This window comes from Thunnus maccoyii, chromosome 14 (assembly GCF_910596095.1).
Source record: "Thunnus maccoyii chromosome 14, fThuMac1.1, whole genome shotgun sequence".
Taxonomy (NCBI): Eukaryota; Metazoa; Chordata; class Actinopteri; order Scombriformes; family Scombridae; genus Thunnus; species Thunnus maccoyii.
The window spans coordinates 22,234,063-22,257,497 of NC_056546.1; the positions used below are offsets into that span (position 1 = coordinate 22,234,063).

The 23,435-nt window shown below is 39.0% G+C and overlaps 2 protein-coding genes across 6 annotated transcripts in view; both read left to right on the plus strand.

The window, feature by feature from the left end:
* The first annotated feature begins 284 nt into the window (after positions 1 to 284).
* On the plus strand, positions 285 to 9,100 carry tsnax (translin-associated factor X). Of its 4 annotated transcripts, none has more exons than XM_042432714.1 (6): positions 285 to 309; positions 2,468 to 2,557; positions 2,659 to 2,773; positions 3,195 to 3,325; positions 7,496 to 7,617; positions 8,461 to 9,100. In XM_042432714.1, the coding sequence occupies exons 2-6, from the start codon at positions 2,515 to 2,517 to the stop codon at positions 8,836 to 8,838; spliced, it is 789 nt and encodes a 262-aa protein (XP_042288648.1). In that variant the 5' UTR covers positions 285 to 309; positions 2,468 to 2,514; the 3' UTR covers positions 8,839 to 9,100. The 4 variants fall into 4 exon arrangements, with proteins under 4 accessions (XP_042288648.1, XP_042288647.1, XP_042288645.1 ...); XM_042432713.1 differs by lacking the exon at positions 285 to 309 and adding an exon at positions 436 to 646; XM_042432711.1 differs by lacking the exon at positions 285 to 309 and adding an exon at positions 1,138 to 1,171.
* Positions 9,101 to 12,678: 3,578 nt separating this feature from the next.
* Positions 12,679 to 23,435, plus strand: part of disc1 (DISC1 scaffold protein) — a 50,554-nt gene continuing 39,797 nt past the window's right edge. For both annotated transcript variants that reach the window (XR_006100030.1, XM_042434349.1), the window contains exons 1-5: positions 12,679 to 13,243; positions 17,817 to 18,766; positions 19,646 to 19,715; positions 21,364 to 21,520; positions 22,954 to 23,050. Coding sequence is in view for 1 of the 2 variants with exons in the window: in XM_042434349.1 (XP_042290283.1) it covers positions 13,180 to 13,243; positions 17,817 to 18,766; positions 19,646 to 19,715; positions 21,364 to 21,520; positions 22,954 to 23,050 (1,338 nt within the window). In the remaining variant the exon portion in view is untranslated. The remainder of the gene's footprint in view (positions 13,244 to 17,816; positions 18,767 to 19,645; positions 19,716 to 21,363; positions 21,521 to 22,953; positions 23,051 to 23,435) is intronic.

Here is a 23,435-nt window from a genome sequence, read left to right on the forward strand (position 1 = left end):
AGATTATTTTTCAAAAAACGTAGCAATTCGATTTACATATCCAAAGCTTTATTTCTTACAACAGCTTTAACAGCTTGTAAAAAGCATCACAAAATTAGTTGTGTTGTTATTATTATATTATTCTACAGCAGAGGCACTGGAATTAAAAGGACGTCGAAAGCTCGAATGTAGGAGCTTGTGGGGAGCACCTGAAGGCAACATCAGTCAACGTCAACGTCAGTGTGTTTTGCCCTCATTCCTGACTTGCATTTGTGAAATTCCTTTCACACAACAAAAGAATATTTTGCACAAAGATTTTCCTGCATTATGGTAAACTGACTCGTTGGATACTGGGCGGTTTATAAAGCTCATAACTGCAATTGAGAGGGATGTAAATCGACTATCGGAATGTATATTTCAACAAATTATAATTGTCTTTTTACAGAGTGTAAACATGTTCTGATTAACATGATATAATATATGGTGCTGCAGTCGATCATTCAGCACAATAACGAGTGAAAAGGGTTTCTGAGTGACAAGGAGTGTGCTGCTGTGCAGAGGCAAGGCGCAAACTCAAGTTGGCACCAGTCGTGTGGCACGTAGACAGTCTGCAGGAGTCCCTGGAGGAGGGGTTACTGGAAAGAAGCGAGTAATCTGATAAAGAAAGGTTGGATGAAACATATTTTAATAGAAACAAATGACACAGGCCAAACAAGGATGGCAGTCTGGAGATGACTGGTACTCAATCTGGGTTTTGACTAGAAACAGAAAGTACTTTGGCTGTAAATAAGGGCGGACCTGTGTCACTCCCTACTGAGTAAGATTATCACAGGACTATGTATACAAATAGTAGATACAGTATCTTCAACAATTAACACTGCAGGACACTGAATGCTTCAAAAATGATAATTTACAAGTAAAATACATGTAAAGATAATTCATGATTCAAAATGAACGCATATACCAACTGCATTTAAAACTATTTGTAACAGTTTTTACGATTAGCTTTAAAATAAAAAAACAATAAATATGACTTTAGTAAATTAGAAAAAGCTGTAATAATAAAAATTCCCTACTTTTCTGTGTTACTACATATCCCAAGATGCACCGCTCTTCATTTCCTGCTACGCGTGTAAACAGCGCAAAAGCCCCGCGATGAATGAGTCCACGTGAATGCCTGCTATTAAAACACGTAAATACAATTTCTTTGGCACAGTGGTGTATTTAGCCTTTGTTTAGCTTGTTTATTGTCGCTCAGAGATGATAACTTTTATGTATAAACCGAGCTGTTGTGTCTGGTTACCTTGATAATCTCTGACAGCTGTGAAGTAACGTTACGCTGCATCGTTTAAGTGAAATTACATTTGGTTGGCAGTACGGACTTTATACTTTATTAAACCGCTGAACTCCATCGCCGAAGGCATGAATAAACGAGAAGGTAAATCCAGATTTTGACAATAAACTAAGTATAACCGCGTTTTCATGTAAACTGGATTGTTGTTGTCAACATAGGATAGTTTACTAGATGTGTAATTAACCAGTTAGCAAATGCAGTGTGATAGCTGTTAAGACTGAAGTGTGGTGTGAAATTACTCGCATGCTGATGTTTAAACTAGTTAGTCTGCCTTCCTTTTTAGAAACAAGTTCATTAGTTTGTTACTAGTACAAGTGTTGGAGCTGGCAAGGACAGCAGTAGCAGTAATCTCATCCTTTCCAAATATAATTCTCACAAGGGCTGCAAATATTAGTTTTCATTACTGATCAATCCGCCCATTATCTGTGAATCATTTGGTCTATAAAATATCAGTCATTTTTTGCAGAAAAGTAGTAGAAAATGTCCTTATTTTTTTCCACTGAGTCCAAGATTATGTTTGAAAATTGCTTCATTTGTCTCGACCAGCAATCTAAAAAAGGTAGTAATTTTATCATCATAAAAAAACAGGAAAAACTAGTAAATATACATATTTGAGGTGCTTAAAAAATTACAGTTAATGATCAAAATTGTTACAGATTTTTTGTTGATTGACTTTCAGCTCCTCACAACTGAAAGAAGTACATTTCCATGAAGTTGGGGGAACATGTGAGAGATAGTTTAAAAAAAAAGACACAGGTCAGAATCAATACAGCACAGTATATATATCTGACCTTTAGTTACTAGTAGGGATCATGCTTTAAAAATGCTGGATCTCACACTTCCCTTAATGCATCTCAGTAATGTCTTTCATAGACTCTACCTGCCTGACAAACTCCACACCTCTAGTGAGTAATGCAGACTTTCTATTAAACAATGTTAATGTTCGAGGAGCCATAAAAGACATTACTCAAGGAGGATTACTCCTCTTGTCAAGTGATTTTCATGCATAAAATCAGTAGAGTGCCCCTTTAATTTAACAAGGTAGGCTAATTTGTGAAGAAATAAAGTGTAAAATGAAAGCATTTGGCAGTGAAGCAACTGCAGCATCATTTGACCCTTTCTGCATCATAACAGCTGAAGGATGTGCACGGAAAAACGCTGACGCAGCGCAGGACCGTGATATGAGTGCCAACCCGTCCTCACCTGTCTTTGCTGCCTTTAAAGGTAACTGCACCCTCAGCGTTTTTTAATTCCACTTTTCACCAAAAAAAGATACTAATACGTTAAGACATCCATTTGCAAATGAACCTGTATCTCTTTTAAAGTTTTCCAGCAGGAGCTTGACACCAAACACGACAAATATGAGCGTCTGGTTAAGATCAGTCGAGATGTCACCATTGAAAGCAAGAGGACGATTTTTCTTTTACATAGAGTGACCAGGTTTGTACCATTTAAGGAAGACATGTCAATCTGTTCAGTCTAAATTGGAACATATGTTTAGATTTCCTCACTTTATTTAGATTTAATGGGGCAATTCTACTCAGTTTTTAATTATTTACATGGTATTGCAGTGGCTTTAGTTGTAATTTTTCTGTCATTCTGGAAAAAAAATTCTGTCCAGGAGCCAGCTTGTTCAGCTGCTGCTTTTAACTTAATTTAAGTTGAATGTTGATATAAATAAAGCATATAATAAAGCATTAATAGATCCTTCACTCAATCTACATCAGCTTTCAGATATTGCTTTGAAAGAAGCATAATGGTGTAGAGGGGCTGTTGTTTCAGACAAGATTTTCAATTAATGTTTAAATATAAAGTCACTTGGAGAATTTCCATTCCTAACTTTGTGTGTTTTCACTGGAAGTGTACAAGATCCAGAGGACATTCTGAACGAGGCAGATGTAAAACTGGACGGAGTGAGGCAGAAAATTGGTCAAATTGCCGAAGAGCTGAGAGGAGAGGACATCCATCAGTTTCACAGAGCTTTCACTCCAGGTGAGTTATCATACACTTGTTACATGGTTTAAGAAAGCAAACAAGCAAAATGAACTTCTATATATTGTAACTTTGCATGAGAGTACATGTAAAATGTTCAGTGCTGGGTGTTGGGAAGAATCATTTTTCAAAAATACCATGACATCAACATTAAAATGACTGTTGGCAAATTGGGAATTTTAAAATGTTCCTTATCAGAGACCTTATTGATTAATTTAAATGTTGTTTTAGACATCAGAAGAATTCTGCAAGTGTCAGAAAAAAAACAGACAAAAACAAGACAGGTCCACCAGTGTAACTAAAGCCACACATTTCTCTACTCAGAGCTTAAAGACATACCTTTAGTATTTTATCTCCAGGCACACAAAGTGATGAAAGAGCTGTGACCTATTTTTCCACTTCACCTCTCACCTGTGATGTTTGATATTACTGAGCAGGTCTTATTGATATGTAAAGCAAATATTTATTCTAATATCCAGTAGTCCAAAACAGACTTTTGGACCCTACTGTACATTTACAGTATATGGTCCAGGTGAAAGTTTGTTTCTCAGCCTAAAATGGGTCATGATCTGTTTTAATGATCCTGTGAATCCAGACAGGTTTATTACATTTACATCCTCAGTTACACAGTTGAAGTCATGATCTTTTAAAATAAAACATTCAAAATAGTAGCACCTTAATAAACCTGTGTGACTTAATTTATCAATATCATTTAGATGGATCAATGCATAACCCACTGGATATACCACGGACAGTGTTTGCAACTAACTAATTAACATTTATCAACGGGTGATAATCAACATTAAATATTCTGATACTGTTTGAGACACTCAGTTCAGTCATAACACATTTGCATTTGCTCATAGATAGAGAGGTGTTAGCTAGGGTGGAGTCATGTACACACATCATATCCCATTACTGGTTTTGTAGTTTCGTTCATGTAGTGAAAACATTCTGTTCATTATCATAACTGACATTATTTGAAATATAAGCTAATATCTTCCTATTCCTTTTGATTGGCCAACATAACCACACAGCTAAACTATAGCTTTGCCGTGTGAACAGGGTTTCCAGTCTACAGCTATGCTAACAGCTCTGTGAGGCTGTATTTGGCCACGCCGGTGTATTGAGCTAAATGCTAACATGCTGATTGTTAGGCTGTTATAATGTATACCATGTTCTTAATTTAGCAATTGCTACAATTGGCACAAAACACAAAGCACAGGTGAGAATGATGGGAATGTCATTAGTTTTGCAGTTATTTGGTAATTAACCAAATTACTGGGCAAAGTCAAAATATTTTGACCTGAGGAGATAAGGGATCACCTAAGTGATTACAATTCATCCTGAGGATGACATCAATGTCTGAACCAAATCTCCTGGCAATCCATTCAATAGTTGTTGGGGTATTTCAATCTGGACTGAAGTTGTGGACTCTACACACACACATATATATATATATATATATATATATATATATATATGTGTGTAATTAAATAAACAACATCTTATATTTAATTAAAACAAATTGCTGGTAAATAGTTAAGGTTTATTAAACACTTCTCAGCTCATACTCATTCAGCGTGTTTTTGCAAACTTGTGACACGTGAGCTTTAAAGGATCATTTATTTCAATATAACGATGAATTCCTGAATTGACGACAAGCTCTAGCAAAGAGTTCAAAGTTAATCACACAGGAGCTTTTAAGAGAAATTATCTTTAGCATACTGTTCCCACCTCAATCTCCCTTTTTGTGCTTTAGATTTATTGTGAAGTCACTGATTGTGTGAGAGCATGACCTTGATGCAGGCATGGATATGATAGACACACCCTCTGATAAACTTGTTTTCCCACTAGCATCAATATCAGTTTTTGTTAGCGTAGCCAAAATGTCTGGCGAAGTTTGGAGAAAAACATTACTGGGAGCGAGGGTGAGCTGTTATCTAGCAGCTGGGGAAGTCATTTTTAGATTGTGGTCACTCTGGAATCACTGCTGCATCCTCCGCGACGTGACCAGTGGCAGTTCCCACCAATTAGACGTTTTTGTTTTTTTTTTTTCCATTTTTATCATCTTTATTAGACTGAGTTCACTGCACAGACTCTCCAGCTGATCTTGGCAGGACGAGAAGTCTCCAGGCATGTGTAATGGGTGTGCTTTTTTCATAGAAGGACCATTAGAGATATTATGGGCTGAATCTGAATGTAATTGCCGCTGATAACAGGGCAGTGCAGCACTTTGATAAGCTCTTTAGCTTGACCCTGCTAGCAGCTATGAGATAGTGCAAAAAAGCGCATTTTCCAGGGTTCACCTGCAACTCAGTGAACCGCACTGTAGTCAAACATTAAGCCAGATTAATCTGTGGCCATTCATACATATTTATCGAATGCTAATGGAGGCTATTTTGCATTTACTATTCAGTATTCTCAATACATTAAGTATCATTATGCAACACACAGTGTGTAATAGCTCTTTAAGCGACCAGTCAGGCTTTGAATTGTTGCTATACACAGGCTTGGCCCTTGACTTTTCCATGCACTGTGCTAGGAATATTTCAAGTTGGGTTTTCCTGAGTCATTGTTTAGACATTATCTAACCTTTTTTTTTGTTTTTGTGTCTCAGTTACCAAAGGTAACACTGCTGCTGCTGCTGCTTCAGAGTAAATAACATGAGCAGCTCCTGGCAGTAAACTCAGGAACTGAACTCCGCCTGCCTGCCTGCCTGCCTCAAAGCCCGTATAACCTTTTCTTGTCATATCCTGTTCGCCTTAAATTGTACTATATTCACTGAACCAGTGTCACAGCTGTGGAGCCACTGGCGATGTTTAGATGTTTGCAGTGTTTTTTTTTTTTGTTTTTTTTTTGTCGAGCAAGGTTATGAAAAATGTGTCAAATAAAGGCTGGCGGCTGAGCCTAACATATATGACTACTACTATTTACTAGATGAGAATAGGATATTCATTAAATAAATTGATATTGGAAAATACTTCAACAATAAAAGGCAAAAGGTTAAAGGAAGAAAAAAAATATGGAGGATGGGTGTTAACAATACCTTTGGAATTCAACAAGTGCCTATAAATCTAACACAACTAACTTAACTCTACATAAAACAAGGCAAAAAGTCTCAAAAAAGTCTCATAACTCTGTCTCTATGTTCCCTATAACTCATAACAGATGACATAATTCTTTCCAAGAACCACACTGGTAAAATTATTAAGAAATTACAGACCTTTAAACGAAGCGTTATCCAGTTGTTGTTTTTTCCACCATGAATGTCTAACTGCTGTTAGTCAAAGCCCTTTCTACATTAAATAGTGGAGAATTTCTGAATCCTTTAATTATTTGTTCATTTTGTTGCCTTAAAAGTAGTTCGATTTTAATATATAGTATCGAAATATTGAAATGAGCCTAAAATATTTGACTGGATGTAAAAATATCCCTAGGCTGCTAAAACCTTATCCAAATTCCATGAAAAAATACAGAGAACATGACCTCAATGTCCTAAGTGGTTTCTACTGGCTATCAGGAAAAGGGCTCTAAATGTTCCCACATTTTCTGTTTCCTTGTGTGATTTTTGAAAATAATGCTTCCTGAAGTTATGGGAGAACATTTAGAAAGCTGTGATATTGCAGTTATAAATCAATAATCTGCCTCTTGCACTGAGTAGGTTGCAGCTGCTCGGTCTGTTGGATGCGGCCCATGCATGTGCTGCTGCGACTGGACTGAAATCCTATTAACAGCAGTGAAAGTCAGTAAGAGTAGGTGGAGTGGAGATGAACCACATCCTAGCTTAGTTACAGTAGAGGGAGATAGGAGGCCCTTTGAAGTTCAATTGCCGCTCCAAAAGTAAACTTCAGACACAAAGTCTTCCGTCCTGTGATTATTTGATTGTTGTTTACACAGGGCCAGAAAACAAATGAGGGGTCATCTCAGCCTGCCACGAAAAATGGCCACTGTTGTTCAATCAAAAGACTGCGGCAGGAAACATGTTTTATTTGAATCATTATCTACATCTGTGATCTATACTCTGCAGATACCATGTAGTGTTTATACACACTCTACGTGCGACACTCACTTGATACATAGCTGAGTTTTTCAACAGCTGCAGCAGTGAAATATTTGGTCGTTGCAATAATTAACACCCATGTTAATGCATTTGATGTCATGCATCAGGGGTCCAGGAGTACGTGGAGGCCGTCTCCTTCCAGCACTATATCCGTCACCGCAGCCTCATCAGCCTGGAGGAGATCAATGCCAGACTGGTGTTCATGAGAGCAGAGAAGATAGAGCCTAAGGTGAATTTAAAGACTTTGCAGTTACCCTTCATGCACTGTTTATTTTGTCTCACTTAGCAAACCCCGTTGCTAGTCTATCGGGTGGCGACACGACTAAACAAAAATAATTTTAACAAGGAAAATAAGAAGTAAAGGAATAGTTTGACATTTTGGGGAAATGCACTTTTTTGCTTTCTTGCCATGTGTTTGATCGCCACCACTCATGTCTGCATGCTAAACATGAAGCTAGAGCCAGCAGACACTTCATCCAAAGGTAAAATCTGAAGCTTCATATTAAGCGTGCAGACATGAGAGTGGTACCGATCTTGTCATCTAACTGTAAAAAGCTATTAAACATACTACCTGAAACGTCAAACTGTTTCTTTTGAGAATATCATAGTGTGTTTATTTCACAGTATTTCCTGTCAAAGCAATGGCAGTGGCACAAACAGGCAACACTGTGGTGTTCTCTGTTCCGCAGTTATACGCATTATGTATCATTATGTAATTTCATCCACTCTGCCTGATGTTTTCAAAGATGATGAGTGCCTGCTGGTTGATGCAGACAAAATTGTTTGAACTTCAATGTTTTGTAGTAAATGCACCATTATGCTTGAGAAAAGCTGGATTTTGCTTATTTTCTGCCTGAAGGCTTTTCTGCAGGCACAGCTGCATAACATAACAATCACATCTCATAAATATTGTTTTAACTATCAATCGTGCGTGCAAAGCATGCTGTGGTAAGAATTTCTGTACACATCTGGTCCAAAAAGCGTCAAAACTGTTTTTTCACAGTTTAATTCTAAGGCTCATTCAAGATATTTGTTGACATTCTTTCAAATGTTGTGTTTTGTGTTGTCTCAGGGCTCAGCTGAAACCCCGCCGCCGGGAGCTCAGGTTCTCACCTTCCAGGTGACGCCCTCAGACTACCTGCTCGGCGTGGCCGACTTGACCGGAGAGCTGATGCGGATGTGCATTAGCAGCGTGGGCAACGGCGACATTGACACGCCCTTCAAGCTGAGCCAGTTCCTGCGGCAGATCCACGACGGTTTCTCCTACATCGGGAACACGGGCCCTTACGAGGTGTCCAAGAAGCTGCACACGCTGCGACAGAGCCTGGGAAAAGTGGAGGACGCCTGCTACACCCTGCGCGTTCGTGGCTCAGAAATCCCCAAACACATGCTGGCCGACGTGTTCTCCAGCAGGAACACGCTCATCGACCCCGAGGAAGGTGTCGTTTAAGTCCTGCTCGGCTTCAACAGCATTGTGTTTTTTTTTCTCCATGGTGTCATTGTCTCCTCTAGTTTTGCTCCAGGTTCATGTTCGTGTGTATTCCTAATGAGATTTGGCTGATGTTTGACATGTTTCGTGACATGCTTGTTAATTTTGTTTTTATTATTACAATAAAAACAGTGTTACAATAGACAATGGATTTTTTTTTTTTCCTTGATAAAGATCGGATGACTTCAGTTGTTTTGCATGAATAAAGGTTCTGTGCCAAGTATGCCATGCTCTCCCAGTCTTTAAGCTGCTTTGATAATGTGTGTTTATTTTATTTTTCTCTCTGCCCTCCCCTTCCTCTATCACACACAGATAATCTAAGGTAGAACCATTGGTTGCCTCTGTGGAGGAGGATCATGTGACCTTTGTACATTGTACGTGCCTACTCTGACAGGCCCCCCTGGCACACACACACACATACACACAAACAAACAACCCCATGCCTCCTCATTCTACCCTCTTTAAACAATCCTCACCAGGCTGCAGTGATGTGGATTCAAAATAATGTTCAGAGTGAGCAGAGGAAAATTCCTGGTAGAGAGCTGACACCCCTCTGACACTCCTCATCACCTGATGGTGTCAATTATTATCATCCAGGCAGCGAGAAACAATTCAGCAGCGGTTATGAATACAGACAGAGTAATGACAGTATCATCATCTATAAGCAATAGCAGAAGACTTTTTTCATGTTTGGAGAAACACAGTTTTATTGTCAGATTTAACCTCAGAGAAAGCTTCACTTGAGTCTGGTTATTCCAACCAAAACAACACTGATTCTCTGTAGGATTCCCAGCTGTGACGCTTCACAAGCTGCAGTTGTTCAGAGAGCTTCAGCACGAGCTGTTTATAAATGTAAGGTATCTGGTATTTTACTGGCTGGTAGTTTTGTAGTTATCCACAAACAGGATTACGCATTATTTTATTCATCTTTGTTTTCCTTTTTTAGACCATGTGTTGAAGGCTGTCAATGTTATTAAAGTGCTCCATCTGCTGGACAGTATTATTACTACATAAGAACAATCTAGCAATATGATCTGGATTTGATTAAATACAATACAGCAAGTTATAATTATACATTATATATCAAACCATTATTTGGGTATTATTTTCTGGCTATTTCCGTATGTTAAATTTTATTTGGTCACCTTTTTTTTTAGGGTTGTTAAATTTTGCCTAAGAGAAAGAAAACAAGTGCTTTTGCTGGCTGTGCTCCGTGTATAAACCAATCAATCAATCTAATGAAATGACGTTGGGTGAAATTGGGATATTGGGAGAAATCACTTGTTAGGCTTCTTGAAAAACTGTTTTAAAACTGCTCATCTACTCAGGATCCGTGTTTGTGTCAAAGAAAAAGGAAATGCAAAACGCCTCACTTCCTGGTGGCGGGAGAGAGCTATCAGTGTCTTTAACGTAGACTGTAAACAGTCAAACACAATTGAGTTGTAGCACTGATGATACACAGCAAGGAGCTGCAACATAGAAATGTGATAACTTGAATATTACTTAAAAATACATTCAAAAACCGAATCTAACATACACAATTTATACAAACTTTTAAAACACTATTAAAATCTATTAAAAAGTAACTAAATGAGAGCAGTCTGCAAAACTAAACCCAAATCTGCTTGACACCTGACATCTAGTGGTGAAAGCAGGCAACTGAAAAAGATGTCTTATTGTCTGTATTACGTTAGTTTGTCTTGTACAGCTGTTACTGCATTGAACAACAAAAGGAATCCAATCATGGCGGCACATTCATTTCAGTAACACCTACTCTCCCAGTAAACATCTCAAAAACCCTCATCAGTAGAAACAGCAGGGATACCTCTAGAAGGGAACCATTGTTAATGTGATTAGTTACACTTTCTGCTGTAACAAGGCAAAATGTCTGCTGAAAAAAGGGTCTGTTGCTGGTCAGTTTTATTAGTCATCAGTTCCCAAACCTTCACTGCCATGTCCCCCTGTGGAAGACTAAAAATTTCACACTGAACTCAGGAAGATAGACTTCTTAATATTTTGGAATTGGCCGACATGTTTGCTTCATCAGCATCACCTGTTTTTGTTTTTTTGTTTTTTTCCTGTGCCGTGCTACCATCAAAACATGCTTCCCAAATGAATCAGATTTTTCATATTAGACATTTTGATTTGTCATAGCAGTAAAAGCCCAGGTGGAGCTAATAATCTTAATGTTGCCTCCCTTCAGTAATTAGTGCAATGCAAAAAGCAATTAATAATATGATAAGTTACACCTGTATGTGAAAGGTCAAAAGGTCTTTTCAACTCAAGTTTAATACACATTTGCTCTGCTGTCATGTATGCTGCCTCCAGGCCAGCATGCCCCTGTTTGGAATCATTGGATTAATAGATAATTTAGTTTTTTTTTTGTTTTTTTATATGTTGCTTTTATTAACTGAATAAATGATAGCTGTAAGTATGTCAGTATTAGACATCTCCCACAACCCCACATGCATGTCAAGCTGCTGCCAATCTATGTTTTTTAAAAACTGAAGGAAACTACATCGTTTTTAAAAATACTTGACTTGTTCATACAAACATATACTTTTCATTGACTGTCTTTTGTTTTTGTAAATATTTATGGCAACATCTGTTTGTTAACAAGTAACTAAAATATTTTCAACTTAACATTTGAGATGTTTTATTTAATTTAGAAATGTTGGGGAAGATACTGTAGGTCAGTGAAAGGCTTCCCACCAGTTATTAAGCATAAGCGACAACTGTGTGGTCATGAGTTGTTGTCCAGTAACTCGGCAGTTAGCTGATTTGTTTGCCAAAGGACATTAAGTGGCTCTAATCTTTAATACTGGGCAGGTGATCAATGGATTTCATCCCTGCTGCCCCACATCTCTCTTATCCTCCAGAGTGTAGCCTAACTGTGTCACTGTTGTTGTTGTTGTTGTGTCGGGTGAACTGAGCCTTTCATCACTGAGTCTTGTCTGTCTTTCTGCAGCACAGCCAAGCTGAATGAAAGGAGCATTTGGATGCGTAGGAAAGAGGATGAAAAGACTTTGCTCTATGTGGGGTCTCAATAGTTTTTTTTTCTCCTCATGCATTCCTTCACTGCAGAAACAAAGGCACACTTTTGTGTGGACACCAGAATGTATTCACAACATTTATTTGTGCATGCAAATAATCATTTGAACTCCAAATCCAATGGCCACATTGTGCTATGGACACACTGCCAACAGTTTCTGTATCAACAATGCAGGGACATACAGTATGTGTAAACTATGTTGAATGATATGATAGAACAGAACAGAACAAGAAATAGTCATTTTATTACAACAGTTTCTATTATTCTTGTCTCAGTGAGGCATAAAACGACATAAAACATGATGAATGAACTATATAAATTATAGTTTTTAGCCAGTTTTGGATATATTTTTGCGTAATGTTGATTGAATCTCGATGGAAGAGCCCTAGAAGTAACCGTTACACTTTTTACACTTTAAAATGTGCTACACTACAACTAGTAGGCCTACTACTACAATAATAATGTTACTGCATCTGTGCTTTTGAACATCTACTATAAAACTTTTTTAATGACTTTAATGGAGTTGAAGGAGTTGCAGTCAGACTGCACGTTTTTTCACAATTAATACCCGTCCTTTCCCCCCAGTAGCTGCACTCACACAATGCTCCTGAAATAAAGCATGCATAAATACAAACAGCAGCAGTGTTTAATCCGGTGATGTGTCCGCTGCAGGCTTCATAGGCTGCCTGCTGAGGTTTTGAGGCGGTCTGAAGGAGTCTGGAGTCAAATTCCCGAACACGTAGGAGCTCCTCACGTTGCTCCAACACGACGCACGACGCAGGGGCGCAGCGAATAACGGATTACTTATCAACTGATCGATGAGCCAATTTATAGACAGAGATTTATCTTGGCTGTTACGTCTGTCATTGCAGCACATCATCGGATGTTTTTCCATTTCCCCCCACAACTAGAAATCTGACCATCTTTCCTCTCCAGACCGCCTGTTTATGCGCAACTGAAGCCACTTGTTTGCCGCAGAGGAGAAATGTAAGAATCTGATGTACACGGATCAATACTTGTATCAGGAAATGTTTATTATGGACAAATGAGAGCCAGGAAAAGCCGGTTTTACACGTTTTTCCAAAGTCGGGGATAAAAATAACAGTCTGGCTTCACTTTTCCACAACGGAAATGAGATCAGTCCTATTGCTTGGCTCCACTTCTTCTAAAACATGGTCGATGTGACTGCATGTACCGGGATCTGATAGTGTTTGACTTGTGGCTACATAGAGCTTGTTATTAGTGGAAAGATGTTTGCTGGGCTGATGGGATGTCACAGCAACTCTCTGCTTCACCGCTGCGAAGTCATGGAAGGTAAAGTTATATACTTTTTACTGTATCTTCAAATGTATCAAACAGCAGTGATCAGTAGATGTTTTAGTGATCATAGTGGCAGTTTCAATTTCCATTTGGAGCTCCACATTACTTAAAAATAGGCTGATAAATAACTAAAAAAGGAAAGAAAAACGAAAAGAAGTAAGGCAGGGGTGATGACACTAGGCTTAATATGAGGATGAGGAGAAAAAACACCCATGTGTCGATATGATGGCACTAATAGAGGTGTAATATATGGTACAAGACCTGCATACCAACATGCAGATATGCAGTGTGATGCTTGCACTGAATAACCAGGGCCTGACAGAAAGAAGAGGAGAATCTGTGTGTTTTTGAGTCATTCATCTGGTTCTACACACCTACATTCACTCCCAATGTCTGCTGTATGAGAGTGATTTGTGGTTTGTGTGAGGAAACCCAGTCATCCAGATACAAAGTTCAAAGCCTCCCTACCCGTCAGCCTCTCGAATGAGTGATGGGCGATGCAGTGACTTCAGTTCGTTCTTCCTGTTAATATGTAGACAGTATTGAGACACCCTAAAACCAAGTTACCGCCTCAGTAGGTGTGTCACATACAGTAGCCTACTTATGAGAACAAATATTCTTATCAAACAGGTAGCTCATGGTTGATATCATGCACAGAGGTACATTTACTGGCTAGACTATTGTGAACATTTGGCAGCTGGTAAGATTAATGTATTATCTGCTGAGTGTATTGAATGTGTGTGACAAATCAGTAACACTTTACTTTAAGTTGCCATATTAAGCATTTATAAGCAGTATATGAACAGCTAATAAATAATTTATAGCACACTAAAATGTAGATATTAGAAGATATAAGTGTTTATTAATGTATTTGTTAAGAACTATAACTCCTCTTGTGGGCACCCACAGACGAAGGCTGGTGTATAAACAGAAAATTAATGACAATATTGTAAAACACATCTGTAATAATATAAATATGTCTTCATAGGAGAATAATCACAATCATAATTATATCTCTGTATTAATAAACACTTAAAAATGTCCATATAACTACTACACTACAACTATCAGTATCTAAAAGGGATCAACTGCCTGAAACATATTGTTAGTGGATTAACTAAAAAAAGTTACATTTGCTATCATTTTCACACATTGTTCACGTCTAAAATAAATCAATCCCTGAAAGGCTTTTAGGTAGTGATGAGGCCATTTAAAGGGATTTGAATACTTAGTTGTTCAACATAATAGTTGTGAAAAATAACTTTTGTCAGGTATTAACTAACGGTGTTAGTATTTAACTGCAATACGCACAAATACAATAGTCTGTTAGTGAGGATTTTGTGGTGTATGCTTTTTCACAGTCTCTTGTCTCTCACTTCTGAACCTCCACTACACTAACTCCACCATATTCAAATGGTTTATGATCCTCATGTGACCATACAGGAAGTGTGGAGCTTTTTTTTATTGTAAATGTCTCACCACTTTCCACAGCACAGCAGAGATGAAATACTGGAATGTCATATATATAATATATATAATATATAATTATTATTCCTTATAATCATGATGGGCTTCTTTCCAGATACATTGATAGACAGATAACTATTTGGTGTACTTATGGTCAAAAGGAAAGAAAAACCCTTTCTAAAACTCATTGCTGACTTTCACTTCCTTAATTCTGCTGTTGTGGTCGGTCACAAGTGGCGAGGTGTTTCACATCTGCGGGGCAGTGCTGCTTCTCGGGAGGCTGCTGACATGCAGATCTGCTGGTGTGTGTGTGTCTGAGGGTGCTGAGCTTGTTCCTCAAACGTTTGTGTTTTTATGAGATCCTCTGCATTCCTCTCCTCTTTGGCTGAAGCACTTTCAGCAACCAATGAGATGCAGTGTTTAACCTAAAGGCTCTGAGTAGGGCCTCTTTAATCTCCAAAGGTAAATAATCTGGCCTTGTCTGGCTGAAGCGCTTAATTTTCCCAGAGACCAGTGCTCTCGAATACTACAAGTGTTTGTGTTTTGTTCAGATTTTCTTCAACATCAGCAACAAGTTGTAAAGAGACGGCTGCTATTGTCGAGGTGCTTATGGTTGGGTCTCCTTTTCCTTATTTGCTGTTTCTGCCGGAATTCCTGACAAACTGTTTTGGCACAAAGCCTGACAGGAAGCAGCAAATGACATACCTCTGAAGGGCTTCAGCAATGAAGTAGATGCCCCCCCAACACACACACACACACACACACACACACACACACACACACATAGACACTCACAATGGGCCCTGAGGCATTTCCTTCCCCTTTACTGGGAAGAGCCATCTCTGTGTAATCGAAGCATAGTGAGAATACAGTAACACTCTCTATCAACAAGTCCCTCTCTTCCAGCTCTTTGACTCTCTGGAGTGGTGTCTATGTTATATCTTGACCACACCAGATGGTGAGCAGCGTGCGGTCGTATTTGGTACCTACAGAGAGTGTTGGGTTTCTTAAATCGGTTATGGAACAGTGGCCACGTCTGCAAAGAAACACTAATGGAGCTGTATGTAACCTGAGCTTTAGTGCGGTGGTCCCAGTGGACAGAGGGTCCTCATACATACACAACCCGGGTACAACGGCAACAGCACTATGTTACTCTCACTCCGAATCCTGTCTAATATCCCAACTGTCCCTTAAGTGCTGTCTTTTTGTCTCTCTTCCTCTCCGGTCACATGGGATAGTTTAGGAATGACATCACTGGAGGTCATGGGGGGTTGAGCAGTGGTCTGTGGTTGCTTTTTAGTGGTCATGGTTTGTTTGATGCCCTACATTCCTTTTTTTGACATGCAGACACAGACACAGACGTTGAATAAGTGGCCTCCCATTGCACAAATGAAATATAACTGACAAAAACAGATATTAAAATTGATATCAGTGTAATATCACGTTCTTAGCATGTACAAACACACAGTCTAAAATTGGTTGTGTCGTTTCAGGTTTTTAAAGTGGTTTTACAATGATAGTAGTATGAATGCTCCCACTGTTTTCAGTACAAAAGTCTGTGTGTCAGTGTGTTGCTGTGTCTTTAGTGTGTGTGTGTGTGTGTGTGAGTGGGAAGAGAAAGTTGAGAGCCAGAAGTGAAAGAGAGAGCAACGCAGCTGGACACAAAGGGGCTGTTGATTCCCCACATTTCAGCCTGTCTCCTTTACTGAATCCTACACATTATATGTATTAATCGTGTGGAGCCACAGCAGGTGTCTGAACACAAACCAGTCTTTATCATCCTGCTCCTCTTTCAGACCAACACAATGATGTTTTATAATTTCTCATTATGTCATTATTTCTGTCATGACCCTTACCCCCATTAAACCCTATTGAATTTTATTCATCCACTAACATTATTGGAGAAATTAGTAATATTATCAAAAACATGAACTACACATTTCTGCTGTGCAAATTAAAAATTATCAACAAATTAAAAGGCATTCTCACTATCTTGACTGTGGACCTGAGGATTAAAGCTGCACTAATCAATAACTTTATCTTAGCAATGGGTCAAATAATTATGTAGAATATGGAAAAATTTTTACTCGTAGTGACAAACGCACAGAGAACTATCACCTGACTCTGCTGTAGGCTACCACTCAGTTCTGCAGGGCGTTTTAGCATCCTTCAGCCCATTGTTTTGGATTTACAACCGTAACTTTACTGTTTTGGTTCACTCTCACAGGTCTTATCAGCATAATTTTTAGCTATAGCAAGTAGTCTTTTTCAGCAAATAACCCTCTGTACACTACCTGCTGGGCATCAAATGAAAGGACAGACAAAGTTAGCAACCAGCTGTTGAACATAGATGTATTTAGCAGCTAAAGAGCCAGACATTGTCTCAGGAGTTAGTGGCCTGAAACACAACGCCAAATAAATGCTAATGTTGCTCCCCCATAACAACTTTATAAGATGATAAAAAACACAAGCTTCTATGGTCTCCAGGAGAGACACCGCAGTTAGAGAACCACTGCTACAGCACTATGAGTTTGTTGTCAAAGTCAATTCAAATGTCACTTCAGAAAATATTTCTAATGTACTTTACTCTTAAACTGAGCAAGCCCCCAGGAACAATGCTGTAAAGTGAAGCCAATTTGACATAGTGGCCAAATTACAACTTCTGGTTCCGTCACATGCTGCAAACTGGCCTAAAAAGCATTTTTCCTGCACACAATCATTGGAAAATAAGCGGCTGTAAAACTCCTTAATACATCTATAACACTGAGAGGCGTGTCTTAACTCAACATGACTATGTGGCTTTGGTATTTCCCAACAGCTGGAGCAAAACCCTGGGAAATGTCACACAGCTGCCCAAGTTGTTTTTCATTCAGTAAGCGATGCTGGCTTTAAGGGTAGAGTCGTGGACTCGAATGAAAGTCAGTTTGGTTTTGAATACTAACAAGATGTTTTACATTCTCTTATAATTGCCACATTTAGCGCCACATTGTCCTGATATACTCCATGACTGCATAGTTAATCCTGCCAGTTCTCTGAGCTCACTGTTTATCTTCCTCATGACCGTGTTGTCCAGCTTAATGGTTAATCTCTGCATTGACAGGTGGCAGAGCATCAGGGACAGCTGGCAGCACCAGCCGTAAGAGGTTCCACCGAAGGCCAGGTTACATGAGAGGAGAGCAGTCCAGACTACAGAGCACTACTCATGGACAGGAGGAAGAGGAGGAGGAGGAGGAAGAGAAGGAGCAGGGGAGGACCACTTGCATTAGGAATGGAAAACCTGGACGTCACACTGACATCACTGAGACACCTAATGCTCAGAGGATGAGTCTAACACCTGCTGTTAAAATGTCTGTAATGAATCAGCAACAGCCTGATAGACTCGCATGTAGCTCCTGTCAGAGCAAGAACTTTCCTCTCCCCCTTGTGAACTGCAGTGCCGTTAACGGTACATTCAACCATCTCTCCTCATTGCCACGGACTGAACACAGATTAAGCCCAAGCCCAGCACCTCAACCTTCACCTCAGTCCAGGCTGACTTCCCCAGCAGACTCTTTCAACTCCAGCTTCAGTTTCATCCAACAGTCTCTCAACTCCAGCCAGGGGACTGACACCACCACTGCCACACCATCACAGGAACCAGAACCACTTAATCAGTCAACTAAAGCACCCAGTTCGCCTCACACAAAACCAGCAACCTTGTCTCTTGAGCAGTCAGTCTCAAAGCAGTCAACTACTGTCCAGCCACTGCCCTCCTCTGCTCTTGGCAGCCAGGCAGAGAGAGAGGAGCTGTCATTAGGTGGGAGGTTTTGGCGGGAATGTCTATGGAGTGGCAGGGAGGTAACATCTGACCTGCCTGACTGCGACTCCCGATCTCTAGACATAGAGGTCACATCCTCTCTGTCAGTGGACTCAGACACCGCCTCCGCTTCCTCTGTCACCTCTGGCTATGAGAGCGCCACACCTGCCCCTGACCAAGGCTGGGACAATCTGGTGAAGAAGTACGAGGGCGTGCTGCAAGACTGCCTCCAAAACAACCGAACTCACACCAAGGTGGGCATGATTGACTTAAGATATGAGGATCAGATGCAGGGTTGAAGTCAAAACACTAAAACAGTCAGTCAAACTGCAAAACACTAAGCTTAAAATGTGGAAACAGTGGGAACCAGCGAAGCCTGGCACTGTCCAAAGCTAACAGTATCCACCTAACCACACCTCTAAAGCTAATTAACTTGTCATATCTTGTTTGTTTAATCTGCACAAAAACTGTAAAAAGTAAACATTGTGGTTTTCTGTGTTTTCAGTTTTTATGCTAAGCTAAGATAACTGACTGCTGGCTGGAGCTTCACATTTACTCTACAGACAGTCTAACTCTTGATGTAAAAGCCAAAAATTGTATTTCCCAAAATGTTAAACTATTCCTTTAAGATGAAAAGCAAACTGGGTCAAAGATTACATAGCAAAGGGTGAGTTTTATCTTCTCAAGTAGTTTAATTTGAATACTTTTTGAGATTTTTTTTCTTTTTATTAAACTCAAGACCCCTCATATAAATCTTATGACCCTTTGGGGCCCCTGACCTCAGATTGGCGACCAACGCCCTAATGCATAAGAGTTTACTAACCAAACAGAGGTGAAATCTCTTTAATTGGCTGAAATAAACGAATGTTAGCACATGGTAAAAATATAACTTTATCAACATTTACTTTGGTCGATTAGTCTTCCTTCATGAGATACAGTCTGAGCTCAGTAATGAATGTTTTAAACTTCATCCTCCAGTCCTCAACTTGCTGACCTGGTATCACTTTGAAATGACGGTCATTGTACCCACACTTGGTTTTTTTTTTGGGGCCTGTGGCAACTGTTTAAAGAGCATTGACCTCTGGACTGTTGGGTAATCTGTTCTTCTTCTTTCTATTGTATTTCCTTCTCAGATTGAGTCCATGATGTTGAAGCTGCAGAGACTCCAGCAGAAAGCCATTTTGGATGACGACTATGACGCAGGTGAACTTAAGACTTTCAGTTGAGCCTTTGCTTTGATAAGTAGGTCATTGCAGCTCTTGTTGATACTGCACAACACTAGTGGCAGGATTGTGTTAAGAGGAAGAGAACTTTATTTCAACTGACATGTTTATATGCCTTTCTTTTAACATTTTTAGAAACATAATATTTTAAACAAATTGAACATTCCTAACACAGTTTTTAAAATTTAATTTGAGATATTGAAAGGAGGACAGTGTACAGAAAAAAAGCACCATAGACTGAGTGGACATAAAGCTGCAATGATTTGACATACAGTAACTCTGTGGGATAAAATTATTGATCTCAAGATTGAGCTGACGTGTTCGATCAGGATCCAGATATTTATCGGTTTGACGTGTGTGTTCAAGATGAGAGAAGATATGGGAAATTACCCAGTTGCCTTTATTGGATTTCTTGCTAACTGAATTAGATGTGGATGATACTGAAATGTCTCATAAAGCACGTGAGGACAGAAGGCCACATATTAATTAGAGCTGAAGAAATTTTTTTTGTTCACTTCTGCTGACATACATTTCACATTGAACTTACTGCAGAGTTCAGTGGTTTTTATTAAAGCTGCCCAGTGACATGGTATCTTTCAAACACAGTTGGTCTTACGTAGTTGTCCTGCTCACCTTATCAGATTAGTGAGCAAACTAAAAACTAGACCTCACGAAACTACTGAAAGTAGCACAGATATTACGTAAAACTGAATCAAATTTAAAATGTATTTACAAGAAAACCTGGAGCTTTATGAGCACTTATTGATGTATTGTCTAGCTTTTGATATTTTAACTTTGAAGACTGTGTGGGAAAGAATCAATGAGTCCTCAAACCTAACACTATTGATCTGGACTGCATTTTGAAAGTTAAAAAAAAACAACTGCATTTATTTATGTTTGACCTGAATATGTTTTTAAGTTTGCCAGAGGAAAGTAAAGAGGAACGGACTGTATTCTGACCCATTTCTTGGTCCTTGTGACAGAAATAAGTACCAACATCTGCTTTTGGTGTCCTGTAGACCTTGAACTATTTAGGCGCAGTGATTATTTGGGTCAGTGTCTTTTTCAGGTTTTTCTGTTTGCCCTTTGATATTGTGCATCACAAACCTCTGCCTGACATTTCAAAGTTTTTTCCCACCCCTGTTAACCTAATTTTCTGTATGACTGTCAGCAGGATGTCTGAAAGGTTAGAGAAATGTGAACAAAAATAACACGGTTGATTTGATTTTCTTGCTGAGGAAGATCTGCATGTTTTACCTTTGGATGGTTATTGTTTTTAGCTTTAACTGCTAGCCCAACAGAGAGGGTTGATTCCAAATTGGTCAGGTTTGTTTACAGGATCAAGAAATGAAGCAGTGAGCATTAAATTTAACATTAATTTTTCAGTATTGGCAGTGGTTTGCTCTCTCTAAGTGCCTTCTAGTCATCATTGGCAATTAATTTAGGAGTCATGTGTGCTGTCATGTTATTTCAGTTAATGTCATAGTTATTATGACCTGCACAGTAATTTACTTTCTGTACAGTCATTAACTGATTGACCTTCTGACCTGAAAACAACTCCTAATAACGGGCCTGTTTTAGCACATGATGCTGCATGTTATTTAGTGTGTGTGTATGTGTCTTTTCAGCTGAGCGTTTTGGGAAAAAGCTGGAGGAACTGCGCAGGGAACGAGGATCACTTAAGCTGGGTTTACCCTCCAGACAACACAGCGTGGCTCTGTTCCTTGAGCGGCTCAGACAGGTGGTGCACAGCGCCCTCCAGAGGGCAGACTGCAGTCAACGCAGGTCAGTCAGCCAACAATGGCATCACACTGGTCACACCCAGCAGAAACGAACATTATGATCGCTCTTTGTCAGTGGGTTTTAGGACTGTCTGTTACAGGCTGAATTATAATTAGAGTCACTAGCTACTGTTTTGATATTAAAGTGTAATTTTGTCCATAATGCATGCAGAATCACATGTTTAATATTCAGATGTTAATCACTGTGAAGTGCATGGTGGCATGAGTTGTGGTCAATTTAAAAAAAAAAAAAAGAAGATTCCCTGTTTTGTTTCAGATTTCAGTTTATGACAGTGCTTGTTTTGTGCATTTTATTTATACGATTAGTGGCCTTTGAATAAATTTCTATCTGACATTTTGTCACAAAATGAGTTACTCACATGAAACTATTCTTTGACAACATTTAGTGTAGGTTTATTTTTTGTTTTCTGCATTATAGGCCCTAAAATTTGAGAAAAGAAAAGGTTTTATTTCAGAAATCAATCTCAAACTTGATGCTATAAGGTTCCATCTGCAAAGTACCAATCAGTGTTTTAAATGTAGGCAAAAGGACCAATCAGGTTCCACCTCCTTACCATCTGACCTCACTGTTCTGTGACTGTGGTTAAAGGAGCTGAAAAGATCATGAAATCTTAAGTTTCGAAACCTCCATTATTTCATAAAAATAATTATGAATGACACTGATACAAACACCAACTGAGTTAAAACTTACCATGCTAGACAGCTAGCTTGCTAAGTTTAATTACACAGTTAGTATTGCTGTTGTTAATAATTAATGTTTTGACTACTTAAAAAATGGGCAATGAAAGCCAAAATGTTAATATGCAAGAACATGAGAAACATTAGGGCTGCTAGTTGCTGATGCTAACTCTACCTGCTGCTAACTGAGTATGTGTCTGTTTAACATCATAACTGTCCTGTCCTGGAGTTCAGACACTGACAGAGACCCCAGTTTGTCCAAGAATGTAGCTCTATGTCTTGTGATCATGATCATGATCTTTCCTCCTTTAAAATGGTGCCAGACAGGGCAGTTAGTGAGAAAGAGCTGTCAAAAATAGACTCTTGTAACAGGAAGGAAATCAGGTGGGGCCTCTGCAGCGTGTATCCGGAAAAAAAATGTAGCCTAAAGCTCAACAACAATAGTTACGTTTTTTTTTTTTCCTATCTCAGCGTTGCAGTTTAAAAATGTGTGCTGGGTATGAAACACTAGGGCAGAATATGCCCGCAAGGTTTAGGGTTCACCTTCGTCATAGCTCACCTCTAAATGACTAGGAAAAGCAGACTTGGTAATGGTACAATAAGTATTAACTTCCTGCTCAGAGACCAAAACACTGGAAGATTCCATCTACCAAAGTTAAAATTAAAACATGTTAAAACACTGTTGCAGAGGCATGTGTAGTGACTGTGTGTGTGTGTTTTTTTGTGTCTGGTTGGCAGGGAGAGTGCAGAGCCTGATGCAGGGGAGCGGTCTGACTCGTCTCAGGGTCCACTGCATCGAAGACATCGTCTGATCCAAGAGAAACGGATGGTTGAGGTGAATTCAGTTCGTCTAATGTCACACAGATCAGTTCTGGTTCTCTGTGTAACATATGTGTGTGTTATATATCCCTGGCTTGTTTGATGTGTCCTGAAATGAAAAATCATAAAATTATTTAAATATCCATAAGAGTGAACCTCATTAATTAATTTAGACCAGGTTAATCTGATAATCTAATATCATTCTTAATAATACAAATATGAAACTCACTCCAAAAAATGCAGATAAAATGCAATTAATTTATAGAGAGACTTCATAGCAAATGAAATATATACTGCTAAATATTTCAATAGCTGCTAAATATACTGTAGTTCTCAATGTTGTAATAATTAAAGTCCTACTATAGGGAGAGGTATCATGCTCTGTCCATCATACAGACAGT